Here is a 17889-nt window from a genome sequence, read left to right as displayed (position 1 = left end):
GCTAGCTGCTATATGTTTTGCATTGAGGTGATACTTGAGGCTTGATGTGCTGCGGTGATATGCGAATTCCTTTTTGCATAATTTGCAAACAACTGTGCTCTTATCGACTCTTCCCTCCGTCCGTTTTTTAAAACAAAATGTCCCATCCACGGGGCCAACCAAAGCGGTCTCATCAGCTTCTTCGTTCACGTTTGACTATTGTTCACTGTGGTTTGTTGTTGTCTGAAGTAATGAACGTTAGTTGGTGCTCCAGTATAATCGGTACCCCTGAAACTCATCCAGTGAGAAACGTTCCGCGGTGCAAAAATAAGTGCGATTAAAATGCGTTAATTCTTGTGTAATTAATTAATCTTAATTAACGCGTTAAAGTCCCGGCCCTAGTTTTTATATATCTGAGACCCATAATATATGCCTAAAAATAGCATAATAGGAGACCTTTAAGATTGCTACCAGAAGAGCTGAACCTGCCTAGAACCAAATCATAGAAAGACAATGCCACTAACTGGTCAACATAGCGGAGCATATATTGTACATGTAGCAGCTAAAGAGCCTGATATTTCCTGGTGGAGACCAAAAACTGAACTACAAGCGGAGTATTTATTAGAATTACATTCATCAGGCAGAACCAAACAAGACTCTGAATGAATGAAAGTGTTTCTCAGTATCTCCTAGATGAGCAAAGAGACAACTAATTGCTAACTAATGCACTTATCACACCTTAACCCTAACCCTTGTCTTCACTGTCCACAAGAGTCAAAAATAAGTTAATATCCGTTAAACCGGAGTAGAATTGTAGCACTGCTTACACATACTTTGTGTTGCTGGATGCCTTGTTCATGTCATATCTGAAGATGATGAACTCATTGGAAAGTTTTCAGCAGAACTCATTTATTTAGCCATAAAAAGTTTACTGCACATACTTCTTAGTTTTGGACTGTATTGGTTTGAATTGTAGGATTTCAACTCAAGGAAGCAAATAAATAAAAAATTAGGCCAAGGTAGATTAGAATTATTTTCACATTGATAACTTTACTGCTTTGTCAAACTTATGAAATGGTTTCTAGCCCTACTGTATCTTGCCTCCCAGTGCGAGTTGGTGTTCAGCAGAGACCTCCTTATATCCTCCTTCCTTTTCCCCTCTAAAAAGTTCTTCCTTGCCTTAGCTTATTTGCTATTCACTTCACAGCTAACTCCTACAGCTTTGAAACAGTTATCTTCTTCATCACAGACCTCATTGTTATGTGGAGCAGTATTTCTCTTTTCCTTATCCTCTTATTTTTGTCTTCGACTTCAGTTGGAAAGGCTAATATCACATTTAGACCCGAGGAGCAAGTCAGATTAAACTGCACTCTTCGCTCCTACACAGCTACATATGATTTTAAAATACTAAAAATGTTCCTTTTAGACAGTAAATTGTCACTGCTGTACATATTTATACATTTGAAACAGTAGACTGAGCTCCACCTTTTTACTGCAAGTGCATTATTTAAACGGACGTGTTGTACCCTGTCTCCGCTGACAAAACTCATCTCAGGCATTTATAGCTGTAGGTTATCGCCTTCTGTGTTTTTGGCTCCAAAATGAGTATGATTACCTTCTACAAATCTTTAAATGTGTTTATTGCTGGTATATTACTCTGTTTCTGTAATGCAGAAGGCATTTGGCCTTAGGGTTGGTCTGTTTTTCTCAGGCTCTCTCATCAGCTGTGTAAGACATGACCCCTTTCCTCCTTCTAAAGGAGGTTGCAAACAATCTCCTCATCCCCTTCAAAATGCTCAGAATTGAGTATGCTATGTATCTGAGAGTAAACCTAATCTGAACGAGGTCTTCTGGATCCCACTTCGCTGCAAGACACATTACTGGTAATTTCTTTGTGGTGGAATGTTTGATTACCATCTCTCTGTGGGAAAAGGAGCAGTTTAGGGGACGGATCCTCACAGTTGGTTATGGCAGAGGCAATGTTACTACGGTGTCTTAGCAAATGTCTTTATACTTTATACTGATATCAGTCTTTATACTCGTTGTGTTTTGTTTCTTTGCTCCAAGAATTTCATCACAGTGTAAATATATTAATAATCCCTTTCCAAATCACTTAATTTGTCCTTTCTTCTCATTGCCCCTATAGACCCTGATATCTGGAGCTGTGGTGGAGCAGTTGGACTTCCTGCGTGTCAACGAGGCAGAGTAAGACCTTCCTCTAGTCTTTATGTTGTAAAGTCAGTTTATCTGCTAGCAGAATACTTTGAAAAAGCTTCCATTTAAGAAATCGACAAAGGGAACTAGTCATGCATGTTTCCCACCTTGGTTTTTGATGAGTTTAGAATCAATAAATCAGTAAAAAAATAACAGAATGTCAAAGGAATGACGGCAGCATTGTTTTGATTGTTGCTTCAATTGTGAATTTTCAAAATGGAAAAAGTGTATATGAATCTTTCGTTCCGTCTTTATACTAATAGCATCCTTGTGTGTGCATAGGATCCCAGAGTTTAAGAGCTTTGAGGAGCTGGAGCTGCCAAAACACTCCAAAGTGAAGAGACAGATGAGCACCCCCAACGTGTCTGACCTGGAGCAGCAGCCGGAGATCGACGTGGAGGAGTGGCTGCAGAAGCCAACCAATGAGATCATCCAGAAGTTCCATGTGAGTTTATAAGATTTAGTGGGAAGTTTTAATTATATTTATTTAATTGTTATGCTTCCATAATGAAGTTGACAATACATTCACACAAAAGATAAACAAAATAGATGTATAAATCCTTCCTGTATAACAAAATTGTCCATGTGTAAATCTTGAGCGGTGTTCCCTGAGCTTGGCGCTGTTCCTGTAATACATTGCCATAAATACACTTCAGGTATTGTTTGCACGGGCCATCAAGTCTTTGTCACTGCCAAGTCGGAGTGGCAGGTGAAAATAAGTGTCTGAGTACTTGACGTGTATGAGGGGAGACTGTCTGCTGCCATCCCCAGGTAAACAGTGTGAGTTATTCTAGCTGTGATAAGGGCAGCAGCCTGGGGAACTCTCCATTTTAAACCACTTACAGTCAAACATGCAGCAGTCCTGCCAGAAAAACTGAAACATCTAACCCTAGACAGATGATATATATATTCATTAGAAATGATATAATGAAAATATATTCTCTATACCCAGGATTTCTATCAATAAGGGTAAACAAGTCTCAAGTCCTCCTCCAGCTAGTCTGCCTGCCTCCTCATCTCAGAAAAAAGAGAATTCATTTATCCCCTCCCCCCCCCTGCCTCCCTTGTTGACTCATTGACATTGCCCATGCTCACTTGGCCAAATGTCTCCTATTTCTTTATAACAATGGAAAAACATTTTTGCCTCAAGTTTAGGTTTTGTCCATTCAAGTCTTGTTAGAATGAACAGCACTTCAATCTGGCTTTGTACCTAAATATTTTCTCTGTGTTCGAAAAATCCATACCTCCACTTACACCTGCTGCAGTTAATGTTTGTAGGCTCCAAGAGGAATTCAGTATAGTAGTAGTCATTTTAGCAGTAATATCAGATGAAGTAGAAGCAGTTTAAGTAGATTGTCAAAAAATTATTGTTAGGGGTCTCATTTTTGGTGCAGGCAAAATGGTTCCATAGGGCCCGGTAGAAAGTTGCTCAAATTGAGCCCTTGGTCGTGGTTAGACCAACAAAGTCAGAACTTCGGAAGGCATAGGAAGCATGGTATGACCCACGAAAAAGCCTATTGGAGGCAAATCGTAAGCCCAACAGGCCATTTAAAATGTTATGTGTAATGTTTAGACTACTGTGTTTTTGAGGTTCCATCACACAAATAACATTTTTTTTTTGTAATGAACACTCTAAATGTCCCTCTGTTTTTAATTATCTAGGTACAGTATGATAGTGGCAGTATTAAAGTAATAATAAATAATTTACCCCAATCTGCTATGACATGCTAAAATGCTTTATTTTTTAGATTTCAGGCTCAAGGAAGTTTCATTACGGCTTTTTAGTGTTACAGAAAATGTATGTAGCTGAGTGCAAAAAAGGTATTTAAGTGTTTTTGCTTTGGTAGATGTAACGGGTCTCCCCATTTGTGTGTGTAATTTTTCAGGACTGCGACTGCTTGGCCAGTCAGGCTCAGCTTGCAAGCATCATTCTGAGGAGAGAAGGCCCGGCATACCTTGCAAAAGATGGTAAGGATACACACACACACACACACACACACACACACACACACACACACACACACACACACACACACACACACACACACACACACACACACACACACACACACAGGCAATGTGAGATATACTGGCCCAACACTAAAGATCAATTGGGAAGATTTCGCACAAGTATTTATGATTAAAGGCTATACTGTTCCAGATATCTGCTCAAGTGATCCTGTGGTGTGAGGGATTAACACACCTAATCTTTATTTTACTAACTGGATCAGACTTTTTCCAATTTTGATTTTTTACAACTGAAACCCTGTAGTTTGAAAGGAACAGTGATGTAATATTGATCATAAATAAAATAAAAGCGTCACTCCTTGTTAGCTTGCAGCATTAGCTTGAACTAAGCCTGTTTGAAACTAACAAGAAAATATTAATATTTTCCCGCTCATCTGTAGCTAAATGCTGCAAAATGTATAAACCATGTTGAAGTAGTCTTGTTAGCCCTTTTTCTCACTTATTTTGTTCTTCTCTACAAATCATCAGCTCAGATAAGTGCAACCAGCTGCCCACCACAGTCCAACGCCATGTTTGTTGTGTTTCTTAGAGATCCCAAGTCTCTGGAAAAATCATTTAGTACAAATGCAAGAATGGAGGATACATTTGCATATAAGTATATGTTCTTATGAAGGCAAACATTTCTCTGCTTCCAGAGAACCTGACGGATGAACTTGAGAGACTCTACAGAAGAGCTGGCAGCAGAAAGCTTTGGTCTGATATTCTCACACATACATACACAAATGTCCCTCCTGTCTGTCATTTAAATGAATGTTTCATTGCCATTAGTTGATTTATTATGGAGTCCAAATGCATAGAGGATTACCAAAGTGTGCAGATCTAAAAAAAAACATGAATGCTAGGGTTTGCAGTTTATGTTGTTTCAGGTCCCCATAACCCAAATAACTTGTCTCTTTCCCTGTTGTTTTCTCTGTTTGGCGTCCTCACAAAAACCTTGTTTTATGCTGACACTTTAATTTGGCCAAACTGTAGGCTGGTAGTGCGCCATGCTGCTGCCATTACCAAGAAGTTTGCCAGCTCTATAGCTCCTCACATCACCACAATACTGGTGCATGGGAAACAGGTAATGTCCAGGAAGAGATGGACTGAAGACTCGGCATGTTTACTCCCGGTTAGCTGGCTAGCTAGCTGTCTAGCTTGAGATCTGTGTGAGGGTCAGCCGTTCCTACTTTGTGTTTCCTCAGATCCAACAAACAGAGCTTTACAGAGACAGAAATAAGAATATTGTATACAGTAGGTTTCTTTATTTATTTATTTGTTATTGAAATATTTCAAAAAGGCTTTTATTTCTTTATGTTTATGACTTAACTGAAATAAAGACGTAAGCTAAATGTGTTAGCCTAAATGTAGTTGAATGGCTAAATAAAATAATGAAAGCAATTTGTACATTTGTAGAATACGTCCCAAAAATGTATGCAAACCTTCAAATAAAACAGTTAACACTGACTGAACTCAACTTTAATCAGGCAATTGCGTAAAGATAATCCCACATTCTGCAATCAAATGACCAGTTGAAACCCTGGTAACCGTTGGTGTAATGCGGTAGTAGGCTAGTAGGTTAGTCCCTTGCTAAATTGTTAAATGCTAAAGATATTATAGCTAAACCACCAAGTTTAGCACAATCAGGGCTAGCACTCACACGGTCATGAGTTTGGCTAAGCTAGCAGCTTTTCCTCAGATGTGTAGGCCTACAGGAGCTTGTAGTTGGTGTTTGCTTTCTCTCCATTAACCATCACAGAGGCCGGACTGTCGTTTCTGTTCTGTCTTATGGCCAACCCAGTCTCACAGCATTTCGTGTTATAGTCACGAAATGAATCTATTGATTCGTGTTCACCAACACGATTTCCCCATTTTTCTCGTGTAACACAGAACGATTTTAAAAGCAATGTAAATAATAACAAATTAGAAGTAAAAAAAGATATAAAAAAATACAGATTTCAGTATTCTGAGACTCTGAGCCCCATTTATTTTCCTCGCGGACGGCAATATAAGTCTGACATTATACAATTTAAAATAAAAACAATAATCGGGGCTTGATATTGAGTAAGAAAATGTTTTGATGAACCACACAGCTTCCGGTCTTCCAAGACCCAACTGGACGTGGTGCAGGCACGAAACATACTACCAATAGAAATACATTGCTTTTCGTTCTGTGTGACACGAAAAAAAGGGAAAGTCGTGTTGGTGAACACGAATGAATAGATTAAATTAATTTTGTGACTATTACACGAAATGCCGTGAGACTGGGTTGTTATGGCAGCATCACACAATGATTAAGGCTGGCTGTATACTCCAAATGAAATAGAAGTTAGCTTTTGAATATGGCGCTGTAAGGCCATTAGCTTGTCTCCAAAGCCATCTCACAGTTTTGTGGGCGCCTAGATTGAGTTTTCTGTTTCTCTTGGATAACCCCAGATTCAATATTCAGGTTTCTTAAAGCTAGGATATGCTTGGAACCGCGATTCAAAAGCCAGTCATAAAAATACTCAATTTCTGGGTAGTAGAAAACAATATTTAAGTGAGAAATAATGTATGTGTCCACCTTGTGACTCAAATCCATCCAAAATGTAATGGCTTTCAACAGGTTTCATGAAAATCAAGTCAGTAGTTTTTCCGTAATCCTGCTGGGAAACAAAACAGCAATCAAAGCCACAAATCGTTTATTCTTTGCAGAAGGTAGTTAAACATTAATCCACGGTTCTGTTTTAGCAAAGCTGTAAAGATTTCATTTTGTTGTATATTGCTGGCCTTATTTAACTATAATTGACCAAATGGATGGTTTTCAATATTGGACTGTGATTTCTGTTTCCGTGGCATGGTTTTAATTTTTGCTAGTATAAGATTACATTCCTTTTCTTTTCCTGTGACAACTATTTTATTTTATGCAGTTTACTGTAGTAATGAATAGGATTTTAGCTTAGAGAAATTAGATTATTCCATAAAGTGAATACAAAAGCCTTGAGGCTGATATCCAACTTGCTGGAAAAGGCATCAATACTCAGTTCAATTTACTTTCTCATTTACCTAACATGGGCCAGGAAGTGAAGCTTGAAATGGGTTCCCCAACAAAGCATCAGTAGATTGACACCACTCCATGCCTTCTAAACATTAAGGCTTGTTGCTTTTCTATTCATCGTGCTCAAGATGTGCCTCAGGTATTTCTTGGGTTTGAGCACTGAATAAACACACACAGACTCACACACACAGACACACAGACACACACACACACACACACACACACACACACACACACACACACACACACACACACACACACGCACACACGAAACAAGAGTTTTATAAAATAGAATATAATAAGAAGATGTTGTGTTTCGACTCAATATATTCATGACCCCATTCATTAAATTATTTAATTTGTTCACTGCTTCTTTGAGGATGGCTTCAACTCCATGTGTGTGTGTATGGGCTACCATCTGAAGACTGAGTGTTCATGTGCTGCTTTGTCCTTCAGAGGATCCTGAAGTCCAGAGGAGGCAGTTTGAAGGCTGTAGTAGTGACTCTTGCGAATATTGAACTGCAATTAGTGAACATTAAAAAAATGTATAGGAAGCTAGTCATTTATTTGGGCTTTCAATAACTTGAAAAAATGCATTTATTAGTACTAGGACCAACACATTTATCTCTCAGTAAGGTTTCATTAAAAAACGAATTAGCAGGTTATGTTTCCAATTTTATTCAGATGTGTTGATTTTAAATCAGGGGCATTGAGCTGCTACAATGACAAAAGGAAGCAGCCTTTTTATCTTGTTAGTGAAATTTAAAAAATGTTCTCATGACTGATTCAAATGTTTGAATGTATCTTGTTTGGCCACTGCAGTCATTGTACTCACTAGTCACTTTATGAGGTGCACCTACTGTATAGCCAGTACTGGGTTTGACAGAACTGCCTTAATTGTTTGAGGTATAGATAACCAAGGTGCTGGAAAAATTGTTTATAGATTTTAGTCCGCGATGACACAATAGCATCACACAGTTGCTGCAAAGATGTCCATTATCTGATCTCCAGTTTTGAACACATCCCAAACGCGACCTTTGGATTGAGATCTGGTGACATTTAAATGAAAGGATTTCATTGAAATGTTCAAGAAATCAGTTTAAGGTTATTTGAGCTTTGTGCCAATGTGCATCTTTCGAAAAGTAGCCATTTGACTGTGGCATTTAAACAATCCTCAACTCGTACTTTTTTGTTATTTAAATCAAATTACATTCCATCTGAATGTCAAAGCAGACATCGAGACTATTCAGACCCAGCAACCTTTTTTCCAATTATCCGTGTCCATTTTGGAGTGCCCATTCCAATTGTAGCCTCAGTATCCTGTTGTTAGCTCATAGGAGTGGTGTGGTCTTATCCTGCTTTTTCCTAACAATGTGTTGTGTGTTCAGAGACCCTAACCCTAAAATCTGTAGTTACCAGGGTTTATTTAAGTTACTGTCAGCTTTAATACCATTCTGATTATTCTCCTCTGGCCTCTACCATCAACCAGGCTTTTCTTTGGCCAGAACTACCGACTTTCTCCATAAAACCCAGTAGTTGTAATGCGTGAAAATCCCAGTAGATCCTGAGAAATGCCATGTTCGAAGTCACTTAAATCACCTTTTCTCCCCATTCTGAAGCTTATTTTGAAGTTCAGCTGGTTGTCTTGACAATGTCTAGAGTTACTGTTGCTCATGGGGTAAATGGCTCTCTACCGATGGGTGGTTCCAACTCCAGCCCCTGCATGCAATGTGTCCTTGGTCAAGAAAACTACCCTCAAATAGCTCCCGTAGGCATATAATATTAGTACACATAATGCAGTCTACTTGCATTAAGTTGCTGACTCCTGTTTGGCTGATTGGATAATTGGATAATTGCATTAACAAGCAGTTGAAGTGTACCGAATAAAGTGGCCAGTGAGTCGTTTTTTTCATACATACTCCATATTTACAAGACAATTGATCCAACTTAGAAAGTAAAAGTCACATACAGTCTACAAGATAGTCTCAACCGAAGCTGAAATAAAGTAATGCTAATCCTAAACCCATATCTGGACAGCTTTTATATAATTAGTTTGCTAAAGCCCTAGCTGTTCCTTGCTATCTGTCATGATGAAAAGAGTGTTCTTGTTTCTTTTCGCCCACTAGGTCTGTTGTCCGTCTTGCTGCCAGTCTCTTAACTAAGCTAGTGGACAGCCTTGCCCCCAGTATTACTAGTGTTTTAGTGCATGGCAAGCAGGTAAGCCTAAGTAGTTGAATCCCTTTTGTACAAATGATGTTGGGTTCTGATGGGAAAATGGCATGTTGGCACAATGATTTTAATGTTCACTGATTAATTAGAAGAAGAGAAATTGGTAATATCATAAGTTTTTCATGCTGCCGTCCAATGGGAATGACTAAATCTGCTGTAGCTGCATGCTCACATCCCTCATCACAGCTCACCTCCATCTTGTGTGTGTAATTGTAGCAAGGCTGCAGTGTGACCAGCACAGAATTCTAATATGCCCCATGTCCACGTGTCTAGACGCACTCAATGTGCCGACTGATGTATTGTGACCTGGGAATTTGTCCGACGCCACTCCCTCGCGCTCGATGAGAGCCGGTGCATCATTTCTTGTCAAGTGTTACTCAGAGATTAGCCTCCACTCGAGAGTGTCAGTTATCTCGCCTAATTTTTACCCTTCTGTGCAGTTTTAGGCATTTCATTATGCTGAAGTAGCTCAAGGTGTGAATCTGCATATAGATTGCCTACCTGAGGGAATGCTCCTCTCAACATGATTGGAAAAGCTGATTTAAAATTTGAGAAGGCTGCGTTCCTCTCTGTGTCCTTACAATAACAGCTCAGTTGGAGGAAATAAGAGGCACCACCCCATTTAAGCCAATTCTGACTCTAGCTTTGATTATATTTCTCGGCAATGGTACGATTCCACAATGAATGTCCCCATTTTTTCCGAACTTCATTTCCAGCTGCAGGCTGTACTTTGCTCAGTTACAATCAGTTTTGATGTAAAGATGAATGATACATCTTCAAAGTGCCGCATTTCATCAGCAGAAGGCAAGGATAAAAGTGTGTTCTCCCATCAGGAAGATTGGCTACGTGTAATTTTCATGAGATGGCTTTCAGCAGAAGCAAAATACAAAAGGGTAATCTTGAGATCTGTATTTTTTTTCTGACTCACTTTTATGGGACTCTGCGAGAGGAGGCCAATTTCAGAGTGATAGAACAAAGATACTTCTAGGAATTGCACCTTGGAGAAGTGCGCACGTGGCAGACAATGCATGAACATACATGTGCACTGAAACATTCATACAAAGTCACAAAAGCTTAGAGATGTTACACACAAGTATTATTCTGCAACAGAGAACTTTCTAACTGTATGAGGGTTTGGTATATGCTCTTTGCCTCTGTGTGTGTGTGCATGTGATAATGCCTGTGATTACCAGGTGACCCTCGGCCTGTTCGGGCATGAGGAGGAGGTGATCTCCAACCCACTATCGCCGGGGGTGATCCAGGGCATCATCTACAGCAAGTGCTCCCCTCATGGGGGGGAGCGAGAGGCCGTTCTTCAGCAGGAGCTGGTCATCCATATCGGCTGGATCATCTCCAACAACCCAGAGTTGTTCAGCGGCATGCTCAAGATTAGAATCGGGTAATAATAATACACTTTATTTATAAAACACCTTTAATACCATACATGCAGAATAAACTGACTTATTATAATGGAAATGTTTCATAAAGTGAGCATAAAAACAGGGAAAGAATGACACGATTAGTGGAAAAAATTGTGAAAAATAAAACACACTTGATAAACAATACAAAAATAAAGATAAGAAAGTATAATACATAACATAAGATTGAACTGAATAAGAATTTTGAAAAGGAAGATATTTTGTATCCATATTTGAATTACGCATATGGAAATGAGCAATGCGGCTGCATCACAAGGTTTCCATTCTCTTCTTCTTTGTCCTTAGCTTTATTCATCAGTGGTGGATATTGGAATTATTTAAGACAAAAATGTAGAAAGTAGATGGTTGTAATAGTGCTCTGAGATCTCTTTTTAAATGTGGTCATATATTCTTTGCTGTAATTCTCCTAACTTGGTTTTCAGGTAACTCAATAAATCCTGAAGTAATTTGAGACCGTTGCCCTCATTTGAGGCTGCAGCTGTTTTTCCTTTTTTTATTTTATCTGCTCCAAACATCACGATTGCCTGTTTCTAAAAAAATCTATCTTCTATCTATGCTTCAAATTAACCACACTGCAGTACTCCTGGATGTTGACTGAGACTCAATTTAGAGGTGTAAATGGATGAAAGCCCCTGAGTTTTAACACATTTCTCCAGGCATAGTTGGTGCTAAGATACTGTCAGGAAAAATCGAAACTCGTGTTGAGCATATGTTGGAAGTAGTGTTGTTAGATACACTGTAGAATTTAGACAAACCAAATGTAGTTCCTAGAGTAGTTTATAGAGTTAAATGTTACGGTGTTTAAAAGCCTGCTCGTGTTTATGTTTATTTGTGCTGTGGATTTCCAGATGGATTGTTCAGGCTATGAAACATGAGCTGAAGATCGGGGCAGGGGACATGCCGCCCCAGGACATCTACCAGCTCTCCCCAAGTGACATCAAGCAGCTCTTACTGGATGTCTTGCAGCCTCAGCAAACCGGCAGGTAAACATATTTTTAGACGCAGTGCCGTTATCTTAATGCATTTACTTGTTGTATAATCTTTTATTGTTTTGATTATTTTATCTTCTCGAATGTCTACATCCATATCTTATCATCTGCTTCCGCCACAAAACCCAATTTCCCCATGAGAATTATTAAACTTGTTATCTCATCTTATCTTTCAAACATTTACTTATGGAAAATTCTCCCTTGACTAGCGGCTATTAACATTATATTCCGTTAGTCCCTCAGTCAATTCAACAGTTCCACCCTTGTTTTGGCATCAGGTCTTGGCTGAACAGGCGTCAGATTGATGGCTCTCTGAACAGGACCCCTCTGGGTTTCTATGATCGTGTGTGGCAGATCCTCGAGAGGACCCCCAATGGCTTCATGGTGGCAGGGACTTACCTCCCACAGGTACCTGCCTCCTCTGACACTGCAGAATAAATACTCCATCTCTGGAGAATTACTAACTAAATACTGACCAATGAGGCGTAAAGGAGACACTGCATTGTGGGCTGCTATACAATCAGCTACGGTTTGGCATCAGACTTGATTACACAGCTTAGTTGAATATTGGTTTCTAATAGGTCAGTTTGTACATCCAGTGGTCCGCCCTTTTCAAATGCTCTAATCAAGGAATTATGTGCAGTCATATCAATATGCAGAAAGAAGTCCCTTCAAGTAATGATCAGCTGTGGCCAAAATAACACTCATTATTTTTCCTCGATGAGTAAACACCATTAAGTACTTTTTGAATAATCATTTTTTAAGAGGAGAATACTTTGGATTCATAATGGCTTCACTGTCCCTGTTAAGGCAAAGAAACCAGAACAAGAAAACAGCGCAAGTGAAGGAGAGAGGTTAAAAGACGCAGAGAATTGGAAGACGGAAAACAGCAGAAGAAACCAGACAGGAACTCAAGAAGTAAACACCAAAGGGAACACACCATTGGCAGTATAACTATTGGCCGGTAAATGGAAATGACAAATCAATTGAAAGTTACAATGCAGAAAACCTTGAACAGTGCTGCCTTCATTTTAAGGGACATTGCTGTTGTGGCAGCTCAAACCGTTGCTTTTCAGTAGAACAGACTTTCTTCTTTTTGGATTTTGTTTAGCTCCTGTCACAGTCCGGACAAAGTATTTCGATTAGCTCCTGCGCTAAGCAGTAAAAGCACAAATAGGTGCTTATCAAAATCCACACAACAGCGATAATTTTTCCACTAACAGCAACTATTTATATTGGTGGCTAGTCATGTCAAATAGTTAGCTAACATTGCCACAAACCGTAACTAGCTAGCTTTTATCATTTACCTGTATGCTAGCAGTTGTTAAAGGTCACCTATTATGTAAAATCCACTTCTTCATGTTTTTTAGACATAACCATGTGCCCCTCTGTCTAAAGAGATTCTGAAAGTTTCAGGAAAAAAGATTCTCTCTCTTTTTGTCCTGATCCATTTATATAAAAACCTGTCTGAAAATGAGCTGATGACGTGATCACTTTATGACGTCATAACGATTTTTTGGCTTGTGTAACCATTAGCCAATAACCAACCAAGGTAACCCCCCCCCACCTTATCACCTGAATCTCCTCCAAGAGCACCATTGTGTTCTTTCTAACCAAATCTCTCTCAGAGGGGCGTGGGGAGGGGCTCCTTATTTTCCTCTGAAGTAACAGACAGAGAATCAGCACTTTGGAAACAGGGCTGAAACAGAGGGGATTATGGGATGCTGCAATGATCTGTTTGGTGTTTGGAGCCAAACACTTCAGAGACATGTTTTGTATATATCTGAGACCTGTAATATATTGATAAAAAACAATATAATAGGGGACCTTTTTAAATGTGGCATTTTGTCATCTACTGGTATATTTACCTTTCCCTATACATTTTTCTTAAACTAGTATTAATACTAGTAACTAGCATTTTTGTGTTTAACTAATTTCACATTTATCTGAACAGTCCGCCCTTCCAATAAGGACATCTTCATGTGTGTCGGCCTGTCTGAACTACGACTTTGTTCCAAACATTCAATACACTTGGGGCAGACACAATTAATAGGGCTTTCAATTTATTGAGGCCATAACATTTTCATGGTAACTTTTGCAGCTTATGAAGCAGCTAATGATGCGTATACAATCGTGTTCATAAAACCGAGACACAACAGCACGAAGGTATCCCAAACAGGCCCGGGTTTTTTTTATTTTCAGTCACAAATGATCTTGCTTTAATAGACATTTATTGATAAGTCCTAAATACCTTTTTCTACGTATATGGATATGATACAGAAGAAATCGGGGCACAATTGCAGAATTGAACCTTAGCTTAAGACAGATTTGATTAAAAACTGCCGTCTAAAGCAAAGTTTGCACTCATTTTGAAAGGAAGTTCTATCTGCAGATTTATTCCATACCTGATGTGTTATGATCCCCCTAGTGATGGAGTCAGATGTGACACTTTAATCAGGACCAAATAATTAAAAATAATAATTATAATAGCTCTGTGCTAATGTTATACCGGTCACATCCGCACAACGATCATAAATTACATCATCGAGCAGCTGACATATCTCTTCACGCTCACTTGAATCACTTTTATTTTATGTCTGCAGCAACCGACTTTGTCCGACATGACGATGTATGAGATGAACTTCTCCCTTCTGGTGGAAGACACATTGAAGAACATCGTCCTGCCCGAGTACAGACAAATCATTGTAGAGGTAACCACAAAACACCACCAAAGTGCACAGATGGAACCAAATACTTACGTACATAATTACATAGATTTATTCTCAACATGACATTTACTTTGCTCTTAATTTTCTGGCATTGATCACCTATCTCTGTATAAGCACTAGCAGCATAAACTAGTTAATAATCAAGCATCAAGGATATTAGGTGACTCCACGTTCTTTACTGGCTGTCCATATGTTTTAAAGGGGCCCATTATGTTCAATTTCGACATGTTTACATGCTTTAATGTTCAAAAAGCTATTTTTTCATACTGCCTTAGCAGTATTTGTTTTTAATCCTCTGTCTGAAACCAGAGCCCATTGCTCTGATTGGTAAACTGGCCGGCTGTGGTGTGATTGGTTAACCACTGAGAGATATCCCGCCTGTCAGGTAGATTGTGTTGGAACCTTTATATATATAGTCTATGGTTGGAACGCTAGCCAATAGAAGTGCAAGTGTTACATAGCGATGTCACTATGTTACGGAAGTAACATAGGAGTGTGTGGGATAGAAAGTCCCTCTGGGATTTTAGCCTTTGCAAACTATTTACGTGCACAAAAACCTATATAACACACTACTGGAAAGGGAAAACCTCCAAAAATATAATATTTTTAAGATTTCAGTTTAGGACTCCTTGCTTTTTTTTAAAAGTGAAGAAAAGAGAATACTTTCTCCGGTCTATGACAGCCTTTTTTTGTCTCCATGAGCAGTTGCTGATGGTGGTGTCCGTAGTTCTGGAGAGGAATCCGGAGCTGGAGTTTGCTGACAAGTTGGATCTGGACAGTCTGGTGAAGGAAGCCTTTAATGATTACCAGAAGGATTGCAGCCGCTTTGAAGGCATGGAGAAAAAGGTAAAGTGGCTTGCCTCTAGACAGGTGCAGATATTATAAAATGTTCTCATTTGAAAACGACCTGAATGTCAGCCACACAATTATTTTGATCACTTTTCTAAATTTCTGTGCTCCCAAACCCCGTATTCTAGACCTACGCAGATAATTAAACTAAAGGGTCACCTTAACTCAATTGTATTACAAAGCCTAATAGAAACAGAATTCCGTTGTTCTTTATTAATAAGGTTAAAACTGTAATCATTTTAACTAATAGATATCAACTTCCCCGGATGATTACTAACATTACATTGATTCTTTTTTGCATTACATGTTTTCTCAAATCTGATGTTTAAATATGCATATAGCAATTCTTTGTATTCAAAATGTGCTCATTTGTATACATTTCCAGAACAGAAAATTGAAAAAGGCCAGGTTCAAAATATATTTTTCATTTTGTTGACATGTTCGAGTCAAAGGGATTTAAAGAGGGAATTTCAAATCTAACTCCATAAATCAGAAAAATAGTATCAACAGACGGAAAATGTTTTGTGTTAATCAGGTTATAAATAATAATTAAAAAAAAGATAAAACATCAGAATATAGATAGCAATAAACCCAGAAAGCCTTTTGGTCTGAGTGTAAGAAAAAAACTCATTTTAAAAAACAACTATTAAAGATATGTATTATGGCTTATTATGGCATTTCAATGTAACGTTTATGAGCAATTTTTTACCATTTTTGAAACCCTTTTTATTCTGCCTCTGCCAGGATGACATGGAGGCTTTCTACAACACACAACCAATGGGAAAGAGAGGCACCTCCAGCTATCTGACCAAGGCGGTCATGATCTTGCTGCTGCAAGGGGATTTCAAGCCTTGCAAGGACGACCCGTGCACTGTTAGCTAGATTCACAATGCTTTTGAACCCTAAGTCCAGCCCACTGGAGTGTAGTCATCAAATGATCCTGCAAGGGGTACTGAGTATTCATCACATGTATTAAGAAGATAAACTCTAAATTCACCCTGAATTTCCTCAACAGCAATACAATCTGAAATAGCGTAGTTTAGCATACTCTATCTGAGAAGTTAAAATACAACAACTAGTCATGTTTAATATAAAAATATTGATTAATGGGGCTGAAGTTATTTATTAGCATTGGTAGCTAGTAATGTCAAATGCAACATAGCTAGCTGTTTTTGTATCCTTACCTGTATGCTAGCAGTTGTCCTTTATAGAACTCAGAACATTGCTTAACCTTAACACATGTTTTTTTGCGTGCAAATTAGTCTACTGGTATCTTGCCCTTTCCTTATAAATGTCCATTTAGCTTACCATACAAATTGAGCCAGCCAGCCCTGCTCTGTCCAAAGCTAAAGGGGTATGCTAAGTTAAGCTAGCAGGCTGCTGGCTGTAGCTTTAAATGTAGCATACAGACATGAGTGTGGCATCAATCGTTTCATCTAAGTCCCTGTAGTTAAGGGAATCAACATATTTAAAAACATGACAAACTATTTCCTTTGTATCTGTTCTTCTAAATGTTTTCGGGTATTATAATAATGGCACTATGAACAATAAATAAATGAACAATTAGCTCGGATGTAAGCTATTAATCACCAGCAACAACCTATAGCTGTTACATAACAATTTGTCGGTTCAAGGTCACGTTGTATCATGAGGGTTTTCGTTTCCAAAATTGAGACATAGCCTATGCCCCCCAGGAGCCTTTCGAATGTGTCTCCTAGATATACAAATATACGATCCATAAGAATACATGCATTATTCTTTATCTTAAATATATCTGTGGGTTTGAGAACAACTGCAAAGATGTTTGGGTTTTACACTGAAATCCACAGTATATTTAGCTGAGGATAGGTGTTTGTTGTATTAACTTGAGTTTCTAAGTTGAATGCCTTACCGCATGAACAATCTGCTGCATGACAATAGTTACTGTTTGCCATTCCATCGTGATGGTATAACACATTTTGTTGTCTAAATAAGAGTTTTCAAGAGAACTGATTTTCAAAGTAGGGCTCTCTCTGCATGAAAATGACTCATCTGAAGTCCTAGAACTGAGGACCTTTTAGAAAATGCTGTTTTATTGAATGTGGGCAACAACAAAAACTGCTAGCTGTCATCTTTAGAAAAAGTTGATAAAAGATTAACTTATTTTAAAGCGTGCCTCTCTGAATATACTCACTCTGATGTACGCCCAACTGTGTGTGTGTGTGTGTGTGTGTGTGTGTGTGTGTGTGTGTGTGTGTGTGTGTGTGTGTGTGTGTGTGTGTGTGTTGCCCTTGTCATTCAAAATAGGTATTTTTAACTCTCACCTGTAGTTTCAAAGAATAAAGCTATCATGGAAACGATAAAAATTCCTCTCCGTGTCACTTTGTATATGTGAAGCTCGCAATATGCTTCTGGAACATTTCCCATTTTGTTCTGCA

General features: G+C 38.7%; 1 protein-coding gene across 1 annotated transcript; it reads left to right on the top strand.

Moving 5' to 3' along the window:
* The first annotated feature begins 1714 nt into the window (after positions 1-1714).
* LOC104952012 (phosphorylase b kinase regulatory subunit beta-like) lies at positions 1715-17199 on the top strand. Its single transcript, XM_010778771.1, has 12 exons — positions 1715-1804; positions 2126-2184; positions 2476-2638; positions 4080-4161; positions 4857-4914; positions 5194-5284; positions 10660-10865; positions 11754-11888; positions 12173-12302; positions 14498-14605; positions 15329-15469; positions 16217-17199. Exons 1-12 carry the CDS (start codon positions 1715-1717, stop codon positions 16352-16354), a joined length of 1401 nt encoding a protein of 466 aa, XP_010777073.1. The 3' UTR covers positions 16355-17199.
* The last annotated feature ends 690 nt before the right edge of the window (positions 17200-17889 follow it).

The sequence above is a fragment of the Notothenia coriiceps genome, unplaced genomic scaffold (assembly GCF_000735185.1).
Source record: "Notothenia coriiceps isolate Sejong01 unplaced genomic scaffold, NC01 NC01_scaffold00019371, whole genome shotgun sequence".
Classification (NCBI taxonomy): domain Eukaryota; kingdom Metazoa; phylum Chordata; class Actinopteri; order Perciformes; family Nototheniidae; genus Notothenia; species Notothenia coriiceps.
The sequence above is the reverse complement of the archived record's forward strand: the minus strand, read 5'-3'. Positions and strand labels throughout refer to the sequence as shown.